General features: G+C 39.9%; 1 protein-coding gene across 3 annotated transcripts in view; it reads right to left on the bottom strand.

Moving 5' to 3' along the window:
• Positions 1 to 20376, bottom strand: part of LOC130197326 (EGF-like repeat and discoidin I-like domain-containing protein 3) — a 110225-nt gene that overhangs the window by 41094 nt on the left and 48755 nt on the right. For all 3 annotated transcript variants that reach the window (XM_056419950.1, XM_056419951.1, XM_056419952.1), the window contains one exon: positions 2833 to 2946. In XM_056419950.1, coding sequence (XP_056275925.1) covers positions 2833 to 2946 — 114 coding nt within the window. The remainder of the gene's footprint in view (positions 1 to 2832; positions 2947 to 20376) is intronic.

Here is a 20376-nt window from a genome sequence, read left to right as displayed (position 1 = left end):
CACACATTACTAACACCAGCACTACTCCGATGTGACGGCTGAATCCATCTCTCACAAACCCCACCTACAGCCTCAACAAATTAGAGCCCCACTGAAATGAATGCAAGCATACCAATACTAATGAGCATGCGGTGGAAGGAGAGGATGAGGGAAAAAACAGAACACACACACACACACACACACAAAACCGCCTTGAGCCAAACTGTACAATCGAGGATGCAAAAAAAGACGAAGAGATCCCAAAATGATAGGCCAAGCAAGATGGGAGAGACGGATGTAAGTGCATGTGCAACCAAACCGCCGAGAAGCATTTCAGCTCCTGTTGAACTGTATTCAGGTGAGTTCGCTAATTCTCACCAAATTGGTTGATGAGTACATCATATGATTGATTTTAACTTATTGTGTGTTTAAAATATGTTCAAATAGAAGAAAATTGTCAATAAACGCCTAAATCACTGGATCAAAAAGAGTTTATTATGAAGTTATGCCACAGGTGATACGAGTGCCAATAGCCTATGATTGCTGGTTGTCATAGGAATGCAACCCACTCCCCGACACCTTCTTGGATTATAGACAGAAATAGTGACGGTCAAGAAAAGCTATGTAAAATCGTGTCACTGTCAGTCGAGCTTGAAGACACAATAATAACTCTCAGCCCTGAATGTGGTCTAATGTCATGAGGAGATAACATTGTTGGGTAATATGCAGTAAACGGCCACAGCTTCCATCTCACCGCGGTGCATTTAATGCAGGACAACTGGTTGTTATTTGTAACTTGGTGTACTTGAATTGGTTTAGCTTCCGCTCAAGGCAGATTCTACAATCTCCTCTAACCCTAGACAACCCTCACCTTTTTCAACATTGGATCTTTAACCGACCGTTTGACCCATATTAGCGTCTGAAAATGTGAATATCCCTGGACAAATGACAAACAATCCCAAATTTGCATCAGCAGAAAGGCTTAAGCCCTTTGTGCCAAGTGTTATCGCCCTGCTATTATACGCCTTCTTGTATAATTTACTGGGTTCATGTTGGCGAGCGATCGATGATTATTTTCCTCACCGCTGGCTTCCCATTGGTTCGCGGGAATCAATACCGAAGTCGCTAAAATCGTATAATCACGGAACAGACAGACAATGGCCGGCAGCTCACTGCCGCCAACACATCACTCATTTCTGGTATGGCCGAAAATGTACAGCTGCCTAAACTGCCACAGCCAATGCGTGTGCAGCACTTGCCCACACACACAACGTGGGTTGAAGGAACGAGTCAGGAGAGATGACGATCCTTGAATAAAACTGGATTCCAGGCATTCTGCCTCTTTTTATCAATGTTATACACTGAATTTCTTGTGATAAAGCTGCGACATATTCAACAAATGCATCTAAACCGAAAATCCAGAATTAAAGGGGGAATTCCCCCACATGAAAACCACTCTACTCATTAACTTTAATGAATGAAAAGTCCTTCTGTTATGCATAGTGTGATAGATGTGTTTGTTCCTTGACATCCAGTCTTGTTTCAGGCTTTTTTTCGTCAGAAAACATATTTTTCAGTGGACTGTGAGCTAAAAGGGCCGAAGAGCAGAGCTAAAAACAAACATAACACATGGAGCCTGCACTGCCACTTTGGCTGGCTGAATTAATGGCTGTATAATATGCTGAACAAACATAGAGTTTATGTGAGAACATTTAAATGAGCACCATTAAACAAATAATGAAGCCTAGCAAATGATCAATTAGCAAGACTAAATATTTCTCCTCGAGTTCTTCACTCACTCCACCAACCATATCAGTCAGGCAGTAACTCTCAACCCTCTACCTTCTGTTATTCAATTCATAAAAAACACTACAGCCACTTCCAAAATGTCTCTCCTTCCGCCGGAGACTTGCTCTTGAAAATTCTTGAGTATGTTATCAAACAACTGTGCTGCACATAAGATAGAACATCTGATGCATTATTTTGGGAGTAGCAGTGGAAGGGGGGCTCAGGGCTCCGGGTCCACTAGTACATTAATCCTAATATGTTCCTAGAGTGAGCAAAACAAATCCCCATGATAAATACACAAGAGCACTTTAAGCTCTCCGGCGTCTTGCAAAAAGAGAGCTACTTGTGATAAGAGGGACGCGCTCTCTCATTCGACACAGCCACTGGGCAGGAGAATGAAATGAGGGCCTGTAAGCACAAAGTGCTCTTGACTCAGCATCCGATGTTCACATATTTTTTGAGGGTCCGTTGTGTGTTTGTCTGAACATGCAAAAACCGTCCATATTTTCTATTGTAATAATATAGGAAAGAGTTTGGAGTAAATTTTATGAAGTTATTAAAGTTTGAATATGCGCTGTGTATAAGTTGCATATGCTTATTTGCCTGAAATGCAGAAGACAGGAATAGACAGATTTTAGTAGAAAAGAAAATTAGAACCACATTTGAAAAAAACGTTCCTTCCTATTCTAAAAATTCTCATTTTAAACACAACAAATAAAAACACATTTGGTTCTCATCCTACGCCCTACTTGAGAAATAATATATGATCATGCTGCGCTAGCCATATCCAAAAATACATGGAGCAGGTCCAATTTTTCTGCACTCTGAGCACATAATACAAAAAATGGCTGTTTGCAAACATTCCCAAAAACAAAATATGTCCTCAAAGCTTAAAACCTTGTATAACCTCTGAAAAGTTTTCATCCACAAAAACCTCTTAAGATATTATTTACGAGAATTATCCCACCAACAAACTGTCGAGTGGGTGTGCTGCTCAGAATCAATTGATAGTCGTCAAACACTTAAAAGAAGAGGAAGAAAAAAGAAAGAAAGTCGAGCACTTACTGTATTGACAGTTCCTCCCCATGTACTCCCCTGGGCATTCGCACGAATAGTTGGCAACCAGATCTGTGCAGATGCCTCCATTCTTGCATGGGTCCCGCTCACATTCGTTAATATCTAGAAAAGAGACACAAAAGAAAAGTGCATACAGAACATTAACACAGACTTATTAGGCAATTAAAAATACCTCGTCGTCAGTGGAATGCACTGCTCACTTTATGAAGATACATGTTCTAAATGCGTTATTTGGTTGAGTCTGCCCATACAAGCTTTCACAAAGACGTTCTTTGAACTAACAAATCGATTAGCTCCATTGGAGACCACTAATACGAGAACAACTAACTACGTTTTAAAAAGTTAACATTTACACTTCTGGTACACTTCTTTTGCAGTTGAGATAATTAAATACGTTTTCAGTGTACTGAACCACTGGTAATTAGTTTGCAATAGGCTTGGTAAACAACCTCACGCTCTCATTAAAGGATCACAGAAACATAGAAGAGCAGAACATAATTACCTCATAGTTATCATCTTTTATACAGATGACTTTGCTCTGTTATTGCTCTCTGCAATATGTTCTCCTCTGATTGATTAATCAACCAATTACAGAAGGTGACAGAACAACAACCATACCCATCCCACCCATTAGCACTCGGTTCTATTATAGCCACAGTTAAGGGGAACCGGATAACAGTGGGAGAGGAAAGGTGGCAAACTTTTGAAAATGTTAATAATTTTCAAACTTGCCCACGGCTGTTGTAAGACTTGTAATCCTCTGACACATACCGTAGCGTCTGTGATGACATTTTGGCTTCATTAATATGTAACTAGGCTTGAGATTTGGAAAGCTTAAGGAAGTGAAACATGGTAAAAGTAAGTCTTTCTTCGTGTATCTATAATATATATAATAGTCACTTCAGAAAATGGGTAATAACTCAAACTATATATTGTTTCCTGGTAAATGTCCTTCATGCTGCAGACAAACACAGGCATCCTCTTCACATGTAAAGTATATTCCTGATTATCATCTAACAGTGTTTATGTTGTTGTAAAAAAACATTCAAGACCTCCTGCGTCTTTTAATATACATCCTGCTTTAGATGTAGCTGATGATAGAGAAGCCCTGTGATTTGTTAATCATGTATTAGTCATTTTCGTGAAAAACAGCAGATAGATAAAATGTACTGCAGATGAAATATACAATAACCGTCCGAATATGATGCAACCCAAATGTCATTAGCTTCATTCTTAGTGATATTGAAAAGAATGACTATGCAGAAAGTAGATATATTAAACTACAGGGGCCAATCATCTTCAATTAGAATTGATCGTGTACATTATAACAGAGAGAAGTTAAACTATTTTCCATGTCAAGCTGTGAAGATTCATAAGGCAATCATTGTGATGAGATCTGCTTTAATTTTCTATTTTTCTGAGTGTCTGCTGGTGCATGTGTGTAGACCCCACCTGTTTGCCACTGTCTGTTTCTCAAGGCATTTACAAAATAATTCAGCCATTCAAGTTCCAATATGCAGTTGTTGCACATTGCTCTTTATTTAAAGCAAACAATGTCACTGATGGAAAATAGATGTTCCATTTTCTGCCAACTGGCTTCAACAATAGTTTGATTGACAGATAGTTAATCCAACTACATATTTGTTTAAATTCCCTCCCCTTTTACCAACAGTTTCCAATGATGGCTCGGTTCTATGTAACAAACCATCTGGTGCGGCCGGTTTGTTGTACAGGTTAATTACTTCTCCCCAAAGTTGCATTATGGTTGGATCTAGATTGTCTACAGTCAGCTAGTTGAGTCCATGGGGTTTGACTCGGAGATTCAACCTCTACGAGACAAATAGAGAGATGCACTGTACACTTTATGGACTCACATGGCTAAATCCTTAGCTTTGATAAGCTAGTGTTATAATGGAAAATCCCAAAACTGTCAGCATGACTAATAGAAGAAACCAACTTTCTATTGACAACACACAATTAGCATCATAGAGATAAAGAAAAAACAAGAACTTGTCAGAAGGAAAATTCTTAATTATGGGAGGTTAATGCAATTAAAGGGGATTATATGTATGTGCTTGGATAGAACAATAATCCTCATTCAACAATTCAGTTTCTCAGTGTTTTTGTAAAAGTAAAAACATTTGAAAAAAATCCAATACAATACTAATACAGTTATTAATCAGGGCCACAGCAGGTTATATAAAACAGATTCAATGCAATTCATAGCGGAGTCATTTGTACAGATGAATATGTGGTCTTTACTAATTGCCTAAGTGGAACACTGATGGGATTTTAATGCCACTTGTGAACATTGAGGTATAACACATGCAATGCATTAACTGAATGTAGATCCATCTTTAAATACATGATGGAGCATTAATATGAACATCTTCACTTTAATGACACAAATGTTGCAGTAGACCGTCGCTCGGCAAGCTCCTGGGAAAATGTGAAAGTGAAAAGCACTTCCTGTAGAGATACTACTTCTAATATGAAAGTATATACATAAAACAGGTATGTACACTACCGTTCAAAAGTTTGGGGTCACCCAGACAATTTCGTGTCTTCCATGAAAACTCACACTTTTATTTATCAAATGAATTGAACATTTCATAGAACATATAGTCAAGACATTGACAAGGTTAGAAATAATGATTAATATTTGAAGTATTAATTTTGTTCTACAAACTTCAAGCTCAAAGGAAGGCCAGTTGTATAGTTTATATCACCAGCATAACTGTTTTCAGCTGTGCTAACATAATTGCACAAGGGTTTTCTAATCAGATATTAGTCTTCTAAGGCGATTAGCAAACACAATGTACCATTAGAACACTGGAGTGATCGTTGATGGAAATGGGCCTCTATACACCTCTGGATATATTTCATTAGAAACCAGACGTTTCCACCTAGAATAGTCATTTACCACATTAACAATGCATAGTGTGTATTTTTGATTAATGTTATCTTTATTGAAAAAGCAGTGCTTATCTTTGAAAAATAAAGACATTTCTAAGTGACCCCACACTTTTGAACGGTAGTGTACATCCACCAATTACGAGGCACACCTTCTAAACCTTGATGGCCGCCGGTGGGAGAGAGGCACAGGGCCTACCATAAACCCATGAGCAATCCGCAGGTCATTCCGCACACAGTCGAGTTCACTGTTTTTCCACCACTGTAAACACGCTGCTTTGATAAGTGATGTTGTTGTTACCCTGTACGTTCACATCCTGCTCTGTTGCCACCAGGGCTTTAGGTTCCAGTACACAGGGGAGCCAAATGGGCGAGCCACTCCAAGGTGAGAGCACAACGAGCCCATCTTACGATTTGCTTTCATGAGAAACGCAGGGAACGGAAAACCCCAAAAGTGGTGTATTAACAGTGAATCAGGTGGGAGAAAAGAGATTATATCAGAGACTGCCGTTAAGTCACCCGACATGAAATAGAGAGGAGAGGGGAGGAGAAGCGAGGAGAGGATGGAAATAAAGAGAGAGGCGGGTGGAGAGTGAAAGATGGTGCACGCCTCGTGGTTAGGGAAATACATTCAGTGTTTCTGTTTACAACACACAGATTTAGGCATGCATCCAAAGGAGTTCCCCTGATAGTCAGATTCTACCGTTCTGCGATTGAAGAGGCCATTAAAGCCTTTTGGGGAAAAAAAGACATGTGCAACTGATTTCTTTAGTTTAATGGGAATGATGCTATCTTGGTTATAACGTGTCCACAGCGGATGGAGACAAGAAAACTAAAGGGTGTACAATTTAATATAATACAATACGCTCACTAATAACTTGGAATGGTTATCATGTTCACTTGCTGTTGATTCAATTTATACTGTATTTAGTGTTATTACATTTGATTGTAACAATCTGTGTTGATGTTGTATCCACCTGAAGCACATACAGTGGTATTGGTCAGTAACACAAGGTGCATATTTCATTATGCGAATTGTCGATAAAAAACATTTCTTTATTAATGAATATATTGCAATTTTAAGAAATTAATTGGTTGCTGAATGTATAGTGTGTATTTTTGATTCATGTTATCTTTATTGAAAAAACAGTGCTTTTCTTTGAAAAATAAAGACATTTCTAAGTGACCCCAAACTTTTGAACGGTAGTGTATTCAAATTAAGATTAATACAATTAGCAATACCATACTGTTATCATTATTACCACCACCATCATCAACGTCTTCCTTACCTCTTGCAGAGAGAAAATGATTCTGTACACTATGAACCCCAGAATACATCTGATCGGTCTGGGATCAGACTCTCATCGGTGCACTGGAATGTCTCGCTATCTGACTTTGCTCCTCTAATGCCATCTAAAGTGTCTCGGTCGGACAATAATGAGAGCAATGAATAGTTCTCCGTGTCGGGAACTAGCGCTGGCTGTGAGCGCTAAATTGGCTTTTGTGTGTCTAGAGAGCAGGAGGAGGCCGGATGGGGAGGGGGATTTATCTGTGCCCTCTCCGCTGGGCTGCACTGACCTCTGCAGCGCCGGCACCTGCCACAGACACACACACACAGCCCAATGACTCTGCTTCCCAGTTCATTCAACAGTAAAAGGTGTCAAATCTTGCACAACAGCGGATGTATATGAGAGGACAATGATCATAACGTTCCATCAGTGCGTGGCCTTTAGGGGTATCTATTGTCATAACGTGAATGTTACATAATCAAGTGATATATTCAGCATCTAATCGCCTGAAAAAAAGGATTGCTGCGTATTGTTACCTTAGAATAAGTTGCTATCTACATACAGAGCATATCCCAGGGTTTTTCCTGCATAGAGAAAATGTGGGCGCGAGCCTAAGACGTTTTCCCGAACGCCTATGACAAATCCCGAGCGCCTAAGGCAACAAAAAAAAAGCGATAAAAAAAAAAAAATGTGTTCATCACGTGCATGTCAGCAAATATGTTCTCAATAGTATGTTTCAAGTAGGCTACAGCCGAACCCTCGTTCTCTTTGGATCAATAGTAATCGAGTTGATAAGCGTGTCTTCTTGTCTGATCAATACGCAACTGTGAGGTGCGCGAATGGACAGAGCGACACAGACCCACAAAAACATTTTTGGGAGCACCGAAGACCCAGTTTGACCCAGGAAAAACCCTGTATCCTCTTCACAGAGCCAATTTGCTGCAACAGTAGCCCAGAATGGAAAAAAAGAAAAAGTCTAGCTCTAAATAGAAATTGTTCTCCTATATGCTGCACCCTCAAGCCCAGTCTGAGTCCAACTCATTCTGCTGTAACCAGTGTTAGAGGTTAAGAGTTTAGAGAACTGACACTGAGCCAGAAAACATCATTCTTATGGTCATGGAGCACATCTAAAATATTCATTTTTAATAGTATTTCTTAAATCAAGAAAACAATGGATATATGCATGTTCTTCATAGACATTTACAGTGCTGACTAATACTAAAATAGGACTTAACTATATAAAGCAGCACCGGGGAGCCTAAACTGGCACCAAACAACTCCATAAATCACACAGATGATTGGAATAAATGCTTGGTAATAGCTCGTAATCCTCTCAAATGTGTAAAGCCCTCCCACTTAATTAAAAGGTAATGTCCCCGCAGTATTGCCCCTACATCTCAACCACTTCCTTTATTATATTACAGTCAGATGATGGGTAAATCTGGGTAACGCTTTCTTTTTCCGTGGCCAAGTCCCTGCAAGCCACACACTTGGAGGTTAGTCATCGCTTTGCTTTCATGTGGAGATGTCTCATCGGGTTACGTCGCTCCATCTGGACTCAGTTTAGCCCTCATGCAGTTTCCCCTGGGGAGGTTTCGTCTCCTCTTATCTGCTCTTGTGTCACAGAGGCAGTGAACCTCGGCGGGTTTGGTAAGCAAACTGGTTCTCTTGACATCTTTATCTGGGCGAGGAATAGCGAGATGACCTCTACAGTCAGTGATCGACATCAATGAAGTGGACCACTGGTTGTTTATGCCTGCCGCATAATTAACCCCTGACCTTGGACACTCGTGCTATTCTTTTCCTCCGATAGTGGATGGGGTTTACCCTGGGACAAGCGGCTGCTGACGCCCTGTGATTCGCGTTGGTATCCGACAGATGTTGGACTTGATACTGAAGGAAGATGCAATCCACTGATTATTGTTTTTGTTTATTGTTTTATGTAAATATGTATGTGTGTGTATTTATGTGTGTGTGTGGTATATGTGTATGTATTTATGTATGTGTATGTGTATATGTATATATGGGTGTGTGAATATGTATGTATCTGTATGTATATGTATGTGCATGTGTATATATTTATTTATATATATAGGTATATATATGGTTCTCTGAAATAAGTTTTTTCGTGAAATCATAGGTTAGGGCACTTATAAGCTTGAAAGCTTCAGCCTCGACCCTTTCGGTTAGCCACTTTCTTCTTTTGTTGAAATTTTGATTTTTGTATATTATTGCTGATCGAAATAAACTAAACTAAACTGACACAATGAATTAATTCATCAGGGATTAAATCTAAAAACACAGCCAATGATTTACATTACTTGGGCGCTCGTCCGACCAGGAAGAATGTTCATCATTAGCTTATAAAGTGTGATGGATCATTTTTTTAGGGAGAATATGATGTCTGAATATTTGTCTGGATAAAACACAGCCGTAACTCCAGGCTCATACACGCCTTCACTCAACAGTACATGCCGTGACCATTCAGTGACCACCGAGACACATCTTACATTGCATAACATGTTACACACATGACGATACTGTTTTAACCCTCCTGTTACCTTTCGGGTCAATTTGACCCCATTCAATGTTTAATGTCGGTGTTCTTTGGGGTCAATTTGACCCCAGGCTGTTTTTCACTGTGTCAAACATATAAGAAATATCAACTTTTTTATATATTTAAAGGGCTATTTAGGTAGCCAACAAATAAACATAAAGCACCTCACACTTAAACTTGGGAAACAATATTAATTCTAATAATTCTCTGGAGGTTTTAATTGCTGGGGTCAAATTGACCCCGAGGGTAAAATATGTTAGTAAATGTGAAGGTAACAGGAGGGTTAACACCATGGGAACAACGTACAACTATGTTACAAATTTAGAGAAGAACAGCCTATCCTGGGCGGTCTTCTCTTCCGTTCCCTCTGCGATGTGTGTCGTTTATCTCGTAATGCAATCTTCACGCTTTTTTCTTTCTTTTGTCAATATTCGTTCTCTCCCCTTGTTTTTGTCAGCTTTAGTGCCACACATAACTCTTTTGATCGCGGAGAGATAGAAAAGACATATGTTGTATGTACAGCACAGAGTGAGGAATTAATTACCAGTCAAAGTCAAGCTACATGCAATGTTCTGCATTTAATCAGTAATCTCATCACTCCTGTTGTTTTATGACTGCATGTTCACTCGAGCTTTACCGTTTGCTGGAGATGCGACGCACGTGCATACACACACATTGCATGTACAGTATCTGTGTTGATTACATGACAGCCTGCCTATTAAAGTCCCGGCCGAATAGTTCCATAACCCTACTGTACTCCTCAGAGCTGCATCTTCGTATATATGGACAATCAGCCTCGTTTGACAGGTGCCGGTGCAGTGAACTGTGTCGACTCCGAACCACACAAGGCCGGGACGAGACCTGTCTCTCCGAGATGAGTCAGAGATAGAAGATGGAACATGGACGCGCCCGTCTCCCATGTCAATCTATCCTGTCAATCTATCCTGGCATTACCCATGGCGCTGAAGTATCAACATGCACAACAGGATTCCTACCTGGAGTCTGATGACGTGCCACAACCAGTTGAAAGAGATATTTATCATTAACCGATCTATACTTCGTATGTGTTATCGCAGTGATATATTTCTACATGGTCATGGTTATCGAGGCTTACCATGAGTGTTGATTTAAAAATGAATCTCGTGTCACATGCAGGTTAGTTTTCACAGTGGCACATGATGCATGAAGCTATGAATTCAGGATTAAGAATAGTGTTGGAAGACACGCTTTATGAAGTGGGATTATCCCACTGAGAGGTTATTCACCGCGGCACTCCAGAAGCATTCGGGAAGGTATCTTGGGATGCATTGCAAAGAGCTCTGAGTATCAGAGAAGCAAAACACTCATCATTTCTAAGACATGCAGAGCGGGGGGTTTACAGACTGTGAAGAGCCCTCAGCTTGGGGGCAGATTGACACTTGGAGGAAAGCCTTAAGTGTCATTTTAAGCTTGCAGATGGAGCCTCCACAGTAGGTGTGTGAGGGGAATAATGATCAGCTGAGAACAACCATGTGTGATCCAAAAGCTCTTTAACATCATTAAGGCACACTTACTTTCACGTTTAAGAGACACATAGATGGTATATGATATATAAAGAAAGTGGAGGAAGGCCAAAGAGCAAACAAAGGCTTGATGTGGGGGAACATAAGGATAACAAGAGATGCCTGCCCTTCGGAGACGACATCATTTGAGAATACGGTTTTCACAAGCAACCAAAAGAAATACAACATTTTGTTTTTAACGAAACTGACAGCCTTAGTTACATCCAAGTGGCAAAACCGGATTGCTACACACAACGTCAAGGGATCAAAGTTATTACGATAAAAACCTCTGGTTACCATAAACGTATGCGTTTCATTTCACTAGAATCCATCCAATAGTTGTCATATTTCAATATGATTGTCAACCTCATGGTGACCCTGGAGGACCACCAAAGTCAGCAGAGTACATGTCTGGGAAACATGTCGTGTCAATCCAAGAAGTAGGCCAGATGTTCAACTGAATGAACTGAAAAAAAAAGTTTGACCTGGAGGTGATGGTACAAGCTAATCAGAGGATTATCAAAGCCATTAAAATTTATTCTCGAGGGAAATTGGACAGCTTTAGAAAAATGTAAGGAAATCCATTTGATAGATATTGAACCTGAACCAACAATGTCCACCTCGTGGTGGTGCAGGAACAATAGTCAGGGGATCGCCAACATCAATACGATTCCTCTTCTAGAGAATGAAAGCCTGGAGAAAATGTTATGGCAATCTATTAAAAAGCATTTTCAGTCTACACCCAACCGAACAACAATGACCTTTAAATAAAAGACTAAAATGCTGTTATTATATTAAATCCAAGAAATCTCCCAGGCATGTCATACAGACAGGTAGATATGAAGGATGAATAAAGTTTAGTTCAGAAGAAAATATCTGAAGAAAAAGTTGCATCGTGACTAAATATGTAAACTCATGTCCACCAAAAGAAAAAGAAAGCGTCCGAATTTGAATCACTAACGACTGCAGAGTTTAACATTGAGAGTGAATTAAGATGCTACAGTGGTTTCAATAGTCATTTCACACAGATTGTATTAATTAATTTTCTGACCCTCTCTGATATACCTTATCAGTCTAGAGGAGATTCCATCAATCCTTTGGTAAAAAAACTGCTTTCATCTTCATAACAAACATTCTCACATCTATATCAGATCATATCTATGATTAAATGAGAGGCGTAATAATAACATAGGATCTCTCTGCTAGGCCCCAGTCCATATAAAATGTTATGGTTTACATACTATTCTATACACTATACACTCTCATGACCGTTTACAGATTGAACTCAAACTAAAACAACACTAATGCTAATGAGGACCCATATTTACCGTTCTGAATGAATGCAGTTATGCGTAGTCAAGCTGAACATTTGTCAGTGGTGTGCTTTGGTCAGCCAGAAGCCCTGGGCGGGGATGAGACTCATGCTTTTCTGCTTTTCCGCCTACTTGGATTTAGAAATGCATCTCTATTTATACTTTGGCCATCTGCCAAAAGATCCATCCTTGCTGCAGAGGCTAGAAGGTGACAGAAAGGCTCAAGTGTCTTATGGAGAACTACACAGTTAGGCCCCGGTAACAGCTTGTTCCCTATAACTCCACCCCTGGAAGGATAGACCAGGTCAGTACGTGTTCAGGGACTGAGAATAAAGGAGGCGGAAAGGAAACTAAATAAATAAATACATAAATGCTCTTTTTTTCAAAAGCCTCATGTCATTTTTTTTCTGCTCTTAATATATATATATATATATATATATATATACATATCTACATATATATATACATATATACATATATAAATATATACATATATATAAATATTGATATATATATATATAGTTATATATACTGTATATATATATATATGTATATACTTTAGTCATCCAGAAGGGGAAATTTGTTTTTAAAAACCAACAGGGACATATTGTCAAAGTTTTAGTTTCTAGTCATTTTCACTTTTAATCCCAACACACATTAGTGAAGAAAAGCCTTCCTGAAGCACTTCTGCACATCCAACATTCTTTCAAAAGTGCTGGCCTTTCTCTAAAAGACTAACAAGACGTTGGTCTGACCATTTTATGAAGCATCAACTATCGGAAAGCATTCTATGCCATTTAAGTTGGTTCTAAGAGCAAAGATCCATCGTGGAAAAAGCTGTCCCCTCTGTAATGTTGTGAGCAAAGCACCACCTTGCCAAACCAGAAAGGTCATCTCACTTAAAGTGTGTTTCTACAGCAGTTTTTATTTGGCAGGATTTGCAGAACTGAGTGCTTACTAGAGGCATATGGAAAAGGTGATGCATCACTTTTATAGCATCCATGATGCGTCAGAGGACTGACAAATGAGGGTGTGAGAGTGTGCATGAGGCCAACGCTGACAAGACCAGAGACAAGCGCAGATGGATCCTGGTTAATATTTCCGGATGTTATTTTATGCATTTAATAAATCTGAAGAAAAACAGGTCAGTTTTGATCTGTTAGGCACAAGGCAAAAAAAAAAAAAGGCTAAATAAAACATCTGTGTCGGTGGCACCAACAAGGTGACCCTAAACACCTTTATTCAAGCTTACTTCCCCAGCTTGTTATCCAAAATGCCCTCTGTCAGGGGCGAGATAGGGTCAGCTACTCCTGGGATGGAGAAAGGAGCAGCAGAATAGCCGAGAAAATAGACACGTCACTGATCTTTGACTGGGTCTCCTTCACTTTGAGGATAAATGCACGGAAGCACGCAAGCACAAATCCACCCAGACACACAGAAAAAAGCATTTGAGTCATTTTATTGGATTCAATTAAAAGTGGCAGAAATTGGGAAACAAGCCAATATATATATATATATACACATACTGTATATATAATAATATAATAAAAACAATAATATAATATATACACACATATATATAATAATATAATAAAAACAATAATATAATATATAATATAATATATATATATATATATATTATATATTCCCCAGTTGCTCCCTGGGCACTTCACTGCCGGCCCACTGCTACTTAATTAATAACTAAGAATGGGTGGTCAAATCCAGAGAATAATTTCCCCACAGGGATAACTAAAGGATAAATTATTATTATTATTATTATTATCATCATCATTAAGGATGGACAGGAGGTGGAGTACAGGGCAGTAGAGGATGGCCAAGACCAGAGTGATGGTGTCTCCATCGACAACAGCCTGAACAGGAAGGCCAACATCAACGCTGTGTACCAGAAGGGGAGGAGTCGACTCTTTTTCTTGAGGAAACTTCGATCCTTTGATGTGTGCAGCAACATGGTGGAAATGTTGGAGCAGTCTGTTGGACCAGTGCTCTGTACCTCCCCGTAGTCTGCTGGGGGAGCCGCGTTGGAGCCGGAGACACCAACAGACTCTCTAAACTGGAGAGGAAGGCCGGCTCCATCAGTGTCTGCAAAGAGGACTATCCGGAACAGGTGGTGGAGAGAGGGACACTGACGACATGATTGACCATATTGGATAACCTGGACCACCCTCTTCATCACCTACTGCAGGGACAGCGGAGCACGTTCTCCAACAGACCGCTTCAGCTCCGCTGTCACAAGGACAGATACAGGAGAACATTCCTGATACATTCCTGATATAGGAGAACATTCCTGATATAGGAGAACATTCCTGATACAGGAGAACATTCCTGCCCACTGCAATACGACTGTACAATAAATCACCTGTTGCCAGATCCTCCTCAAATATACATCAATAAAACTTGCACCACTGTCACTTTATACTTCAGATAAACTGTATACACTTTCATTTTTATTTTAACATTTTCATTTCCATGATTATTTAAAATGTTAATGTAATATGTCCTGACCTGCTATTTTATTGTATGTATGTAAATATGTTTGCTGCTGCTTCACGAAAGTAAAGTAATATATTATCTTATCTTATTATGAACAGCTGTGATTGACAGACGCTCTGACTGAAGTAGTCGCAGACTTCTCTCTGGTCATTGTCCGTAGATTTAGAGTCGGAATATCGAAATATGTCATTTCAACTCTCCACAGTGGTTTCAAACAGACCGTTTATAAAGATCTTTATTTACAGTGTAGCTAAGCAACATTTCCACTGCTTATTAAGGACCGTCCTCTGTGTTCATATCCCGGAGCTTAAATGTAAGTTATCAGACATTTCTGAAACACACATGTGATGACACATGAATTGATACAGACACAATGGTGAGTTGTGTCAGTGAAGTACAGCAGCTAGGTGGCTCTCACGCTAACAAGCTGTGGTCCTGCTCACGATGGGGTCGAGCTGGTTTATTGGCAGGACCTCAATCCCACGGATCCATCCCCCGATCACTTCTGTGCAGATTTGAGCTCCAAAAAAAACATTGGCTGTTGGAGTATTTTGGCACAGTTTTTATCGTGTGGAGACGTGACATCCATCGTTGTTTACAGTCTATGCATGTGACCTTTTGAATAGATTTCCATGTAAGACATGCTAACAAATAAAAAAAACATGTTCCATTTCTTTGATTTATCCGTAACTCTATATTTTCTTCCTCAGATATATTGACGTCATGTGCCCACTGTGAAGGTGGATCTGAAGTTGCGTTTCTAAATATCAAATGAGCGGTACAAAATAAAGTAAAGTGCATTTATTTCAGATATATTGATGTCATGTGCACAATGTGAAGGTGGATCTGAAGTTGCGTTTCTAAATATCAAATGAGCGGTACAAAATATAGTAAAGTGCATTTCTTCACAAGTAAAACATAAAGATCATACAAGGACATATTTAGACCATTATGAATGAACCGCAACCACACATAAAAGAGGCGTTCTGCTGTTTCCAACACATCTTGAACAAAGAAATAACACATGTGCAGTGAGGTAAAACAACTGCTGGCCCATGAGCATATCCATCTTTCCATTTTGATGTGCAGGGACTCCTGCGAGACCCAAAGCCATGAATAGTTGATCATTGGCGTCTGACGGTTTGGCCGTGTGTGACTGTGGTCGTTTCTTTTGGACCTTTAGGGGAGTATGGCCCCTTCTCCCAGGCTTCTCCACACTCTTCCTGTAAATGTAGCTTTCTACTAGCCACAGACTGTGAAGACTGAGTGAGTGGGCTTTGGAATTGTGAATGTAATGCTGAGAGGGTGTCTGGAAATATCCTCCCCAGAGCTCGACATCACAGTAATGGAGCAGTGGGGAGGGCCTGGAGGCTGCCAGGGTCCACATGAGCTTTGAGGGCACATTTTTTAGATCGGTGATGCAGTGATGACCATGGGAAACTCTAGCAGGAGGGAATCTATACCCACAAGGTAAACAATGGGAGGTTTTCTAATGTTTAAAAATACATCAGAAAGTCTTAAGCGATTAACCTGAGTGAATACTATGAATATAGTGCTGTGCTGACATCCAGTTACAACATGGTATGTAAGTTGTTGATCCAAAGAAGGAAAAAAACAGACCAGAAGAAGTGTGACATTTGTGAATAGGTATTAACCATAATCTGTTCAATGTTATTTATGATAATTTATGCATTTCAAATGAAATGTGGTCTTCAGATTAGCATAATTTCTTGTAACCAAGAGGCTGGTAAAACTATTTATACCTCACAGAACAAACCTCGAGCACTATGACTAAGCCGATGACTGTGTATTTTAAAAATAGGTTAACTTTCTGTGGACTAAATACTCCTTCCAACGCTTTACCGTGGAAAAGTTTTTCTTGAACAAACTTTCTCTCAATAACTTTTAGCTGTACTTAAATCAATCGAGGTAATCCATTTAGCTAAGCCTGCCCCGCAAACTTCCAGCCTTAAAACACAATTCAGCTCATGTGATCTAAGACAGTTAGTGGATTTCTGTAGATCAACCACTTTCCCCCGGAGTTATAAACAAAATAGCGAAAGCACTTTGTGGAGCTTCACCACTGAGACGAAAAGGAAGCTGATATCGTGGCAATTTGCGAGCTTATTTTCTGGAAATATATGTTCAGAACTGTTATTCTTTCTACAAAATAACTATAACAGAAGAGCAAATACTCATTTAGTCCCCATGTTTGACACTGTAAGGTCAGAGGGGCAGCTGGTGAACTAATCCTGATACATGCTCATAGATATCATATTGACCATGTTATTGATACCTTTTGGTTTACACTTTTGTATAGATGTTTAGAGCATGTAAGCATACTGCTCCGTCCATGTTTGTCATAAGATGCATTTCTATTGGTTACTGAAATAATGTGAAATTTTTGTGGCCCGGTAAGAATGATATTAATATTTAACAACTGCTATAACCCTCCTGTTACCTTCACATTTACTAACATATTTTACCCTCTGGGTCAATTTGACCCCAGCAATTAAAACCTCCAGAAAATTAGAATTAATATTGTTTCCCAAGTTTAAGTGTGAGGTACTTTATGTTTGTTTGTTGACTACCTAAATAGCCCTTTAAATATATAAAAAAGTTGATATTTCTTATATGTTTGACACAGTGAAAAACAGCCTGGGGTCAAATTGACCCCAAAGAACACCGACGTTAAACATTGAATTGGGTCAAATTGACCCTAAAGGTAACAGGAGGGTTAAAAAGAGAAGGTGATTTCTATGCTTCATCGCAATCTTTGCTGCAGTGACTTTCACCGCGCAGCCTCACAGTCAGAAGGCGATACCAAGTGGCTCAGTCATGGCGAAAGGGAGCATAAAACCACAAGCCCACCAATCTCTCTCCACCCCACCTGCTGTCCTCTCTCTCTGGCCTCCATGGGAGCAGCGGCAGATACACCGGCCACCAAGAGATCCACCTTCCCCACATCGCCCTCCCTCTCCTCTCGCCGTCACAACAAACTGAAGATCCGGCACTCGAAAAGTCACCTCCTACTGTGAGGCAGCGGCAGGTTTGAGAAGGCCGAGGTGCAGGTAACCGCTCAGAGGTGTGCTGGTAAAGTGGCCACAGCCACGAACACCAGCTGATTATCCTGTAGTTAATAATTGCCGAGGCAGTCGGGCTAATGCAGCGTGACAGCTTCTGTCAATACATGATCAAATACAGGGCCAAGCTTTAAAAAAAGACCTCATACATCCAACATTTAGCCTCGATCAATCCTTCCCTGCATGGCGTGTTTCAAAAAGAAAGGCAAAGACACATATTGATCAAAAACCAAGATATAATCGTCTCCAAGGACTTGCAGGCCAAAGGGAGGAAAGAAACGGTGAGAAAGGGAACACCAATCATCTGAGAGACGATGAAGCCAAATAAACTTTGCTAATTCTTTTTGTTTAACTTGTCTTGGTTTCTGCATGGAAACAGACCGTCTCAGTCCAACAGCTTTGAAAAAGAGTGACGAAGGAGCCGCAGGAAATTTCGATCAAGGTTTCCCACTCAAAGAGAAAAGAGGGCAAACTATTTTAATCTGATCTGGCAACTTTCAAAGATATCATTTACCTTTACTGCATCAAAGGAAGTTCAAATCTCGTGAAACAAATGTTTACGTGGTGACATTGCGGCAGAGTTTCCCTGAAGAAATTCAAACAGTTTTTACTTCATTTGTCCTTGATAGGCAGATAACATATGCCCTAAATATGATCTGCAACCTCATGACGACGGAGGCAATCAGTCCCAATCTTCACCCTGTGACAGGTCATTACAATCTCTGGCTACTCGCCCAATAGCGTTCTCTTGTCACCACAGGGACATAACGGCACGCTACTCGAAAGATGAATGACTTTGAGATAATAAGGGCTCTCATCATGGAAATTGTAACATTAATCCTAGTTTTCTCAGGGGGTGTTGAGACTTGGACGTGGTCAAAATATTATTTAAAACTTGTATAACACATTATTCACCTTTTTTCTTTGTATTATTTAAAAAGCAAAGCCATAAACCAATGCTATGGGATAAACATGTTTAGCACAAGTACATTATTTATGCAAAAGACACCTTTGTAGTTTAACGTTCAAGCAATATTTTATGAGATTGAAATAAGAACGTGTGAGATTCAGCCGCATATAAAGTGGTGAAAATGAGTGAAATCAAACTTGTTGTTCATTTTAATGGCTGCTCTGACTTCACACCCTGCCAACACCTTCAGCTGAGATTATCTGACAACTGCCCTCAATATGGAAATCTCAATACCTCTAGTTGAGTCATTGAAAGCTGCGTTCTAAAAAACACATCTGTCTACAGCAGGGGTCACCAACCTTTTTGAAACCGAGAGCTACATCAAGGGTACAACATAATACGAAGGGCTACTTGATATAAACTTCCCGAATAACAAATTTGCATAAATCACCTTTTGATAATGAGTCACCACACGACATCGACGTGATTTGATGAAACCTGAAGCTCTTATAACTATAAGGTCTTTTAATTGTTCTGAGCAACATTCTGATTATGAACATAGATTGTGCCAAAAACACATCAGTAATACTAAACATTTCAAGAACAATAGGTCCTTCTCACTGACTGTCAGTGTTCGGGCCCTAATATTAACAAGTAGAGTGGTTAAATTGGCCGCAATTTTTTTTTAAAGCCCTGGATATCCATTGTTAGAGACAGAATTTCAGGGTCATAGTGATATTTCACTGAGATAAAGATGAACTAAATCAATGTCAAATATACCATTCAATGGAAAACCATTAACAACTACTGACATTCTGTAACTACCTGGACTTACTGTTCACTCCGTGCATCATCTAAACTCATTGGCTGTAATCCTGACTCTTTGAGAGAGACGTTACTTGCAGAGTGAGAATGCCAGCGCAGCAGCCTCCCCAAGGTCCTAGTGCCTGGGCAATATGAAAGTTTTTTTTAAAAGTTTTTTTGACTGAGCTCAATGTTGACTATTTTTAGAACATGCCTTGCGGGCGACTCACGTGGTCCCTGCGGGCGACCCGGTGCCCGCGGGCACCATGTTGCTTCCTCTGGTCCTCTAGCATTAAGTGCAGACAGTATCCACCCATCAAAGATGTCTCGAATGGCTCGTACTAATCCTCACTGTCCATGTTCGACATCATTCCTGGCTATGCTTCATCCAACTGGTCTAACAGGCAGGATATGTAGTGCATGTGTTTAGGATAACGTTCACAGGTGTGAAATTGGATTTGGCACTGACCGAGCAAGGAGATAGTAAGAGCAACAGTAAAAAGCCAGAGCTGTTACACACATATATTATGTTACATCGGTACGGTATACACAAAGCCAACCATGTATCTGGGCCAGTACAGATTTAAAACACTTAGGTTTCACGTACGATA

Source organism: Pseudoliparis swirei, chromosome 7 (genome assembly GCF_029220125.1).
Source record: "Pseudoliparis swirei isolate HS2019 ecotype Mariana Trench chromosome 7, NWPU_hadal_v1, whole genome shotgun sequence".
Lineage (NCBI taxonomy): Eukaryota > Metazoa > Chordata > Actinopteri > Perciformes > Liparidae > Pseudoliparis > Pseudoliparis swirei.
The sequence above is the reverse complement of the archived record's forward strand: the minus strand, read 5'-3'. Positions and strand labels throughout refer to the sequence as shown.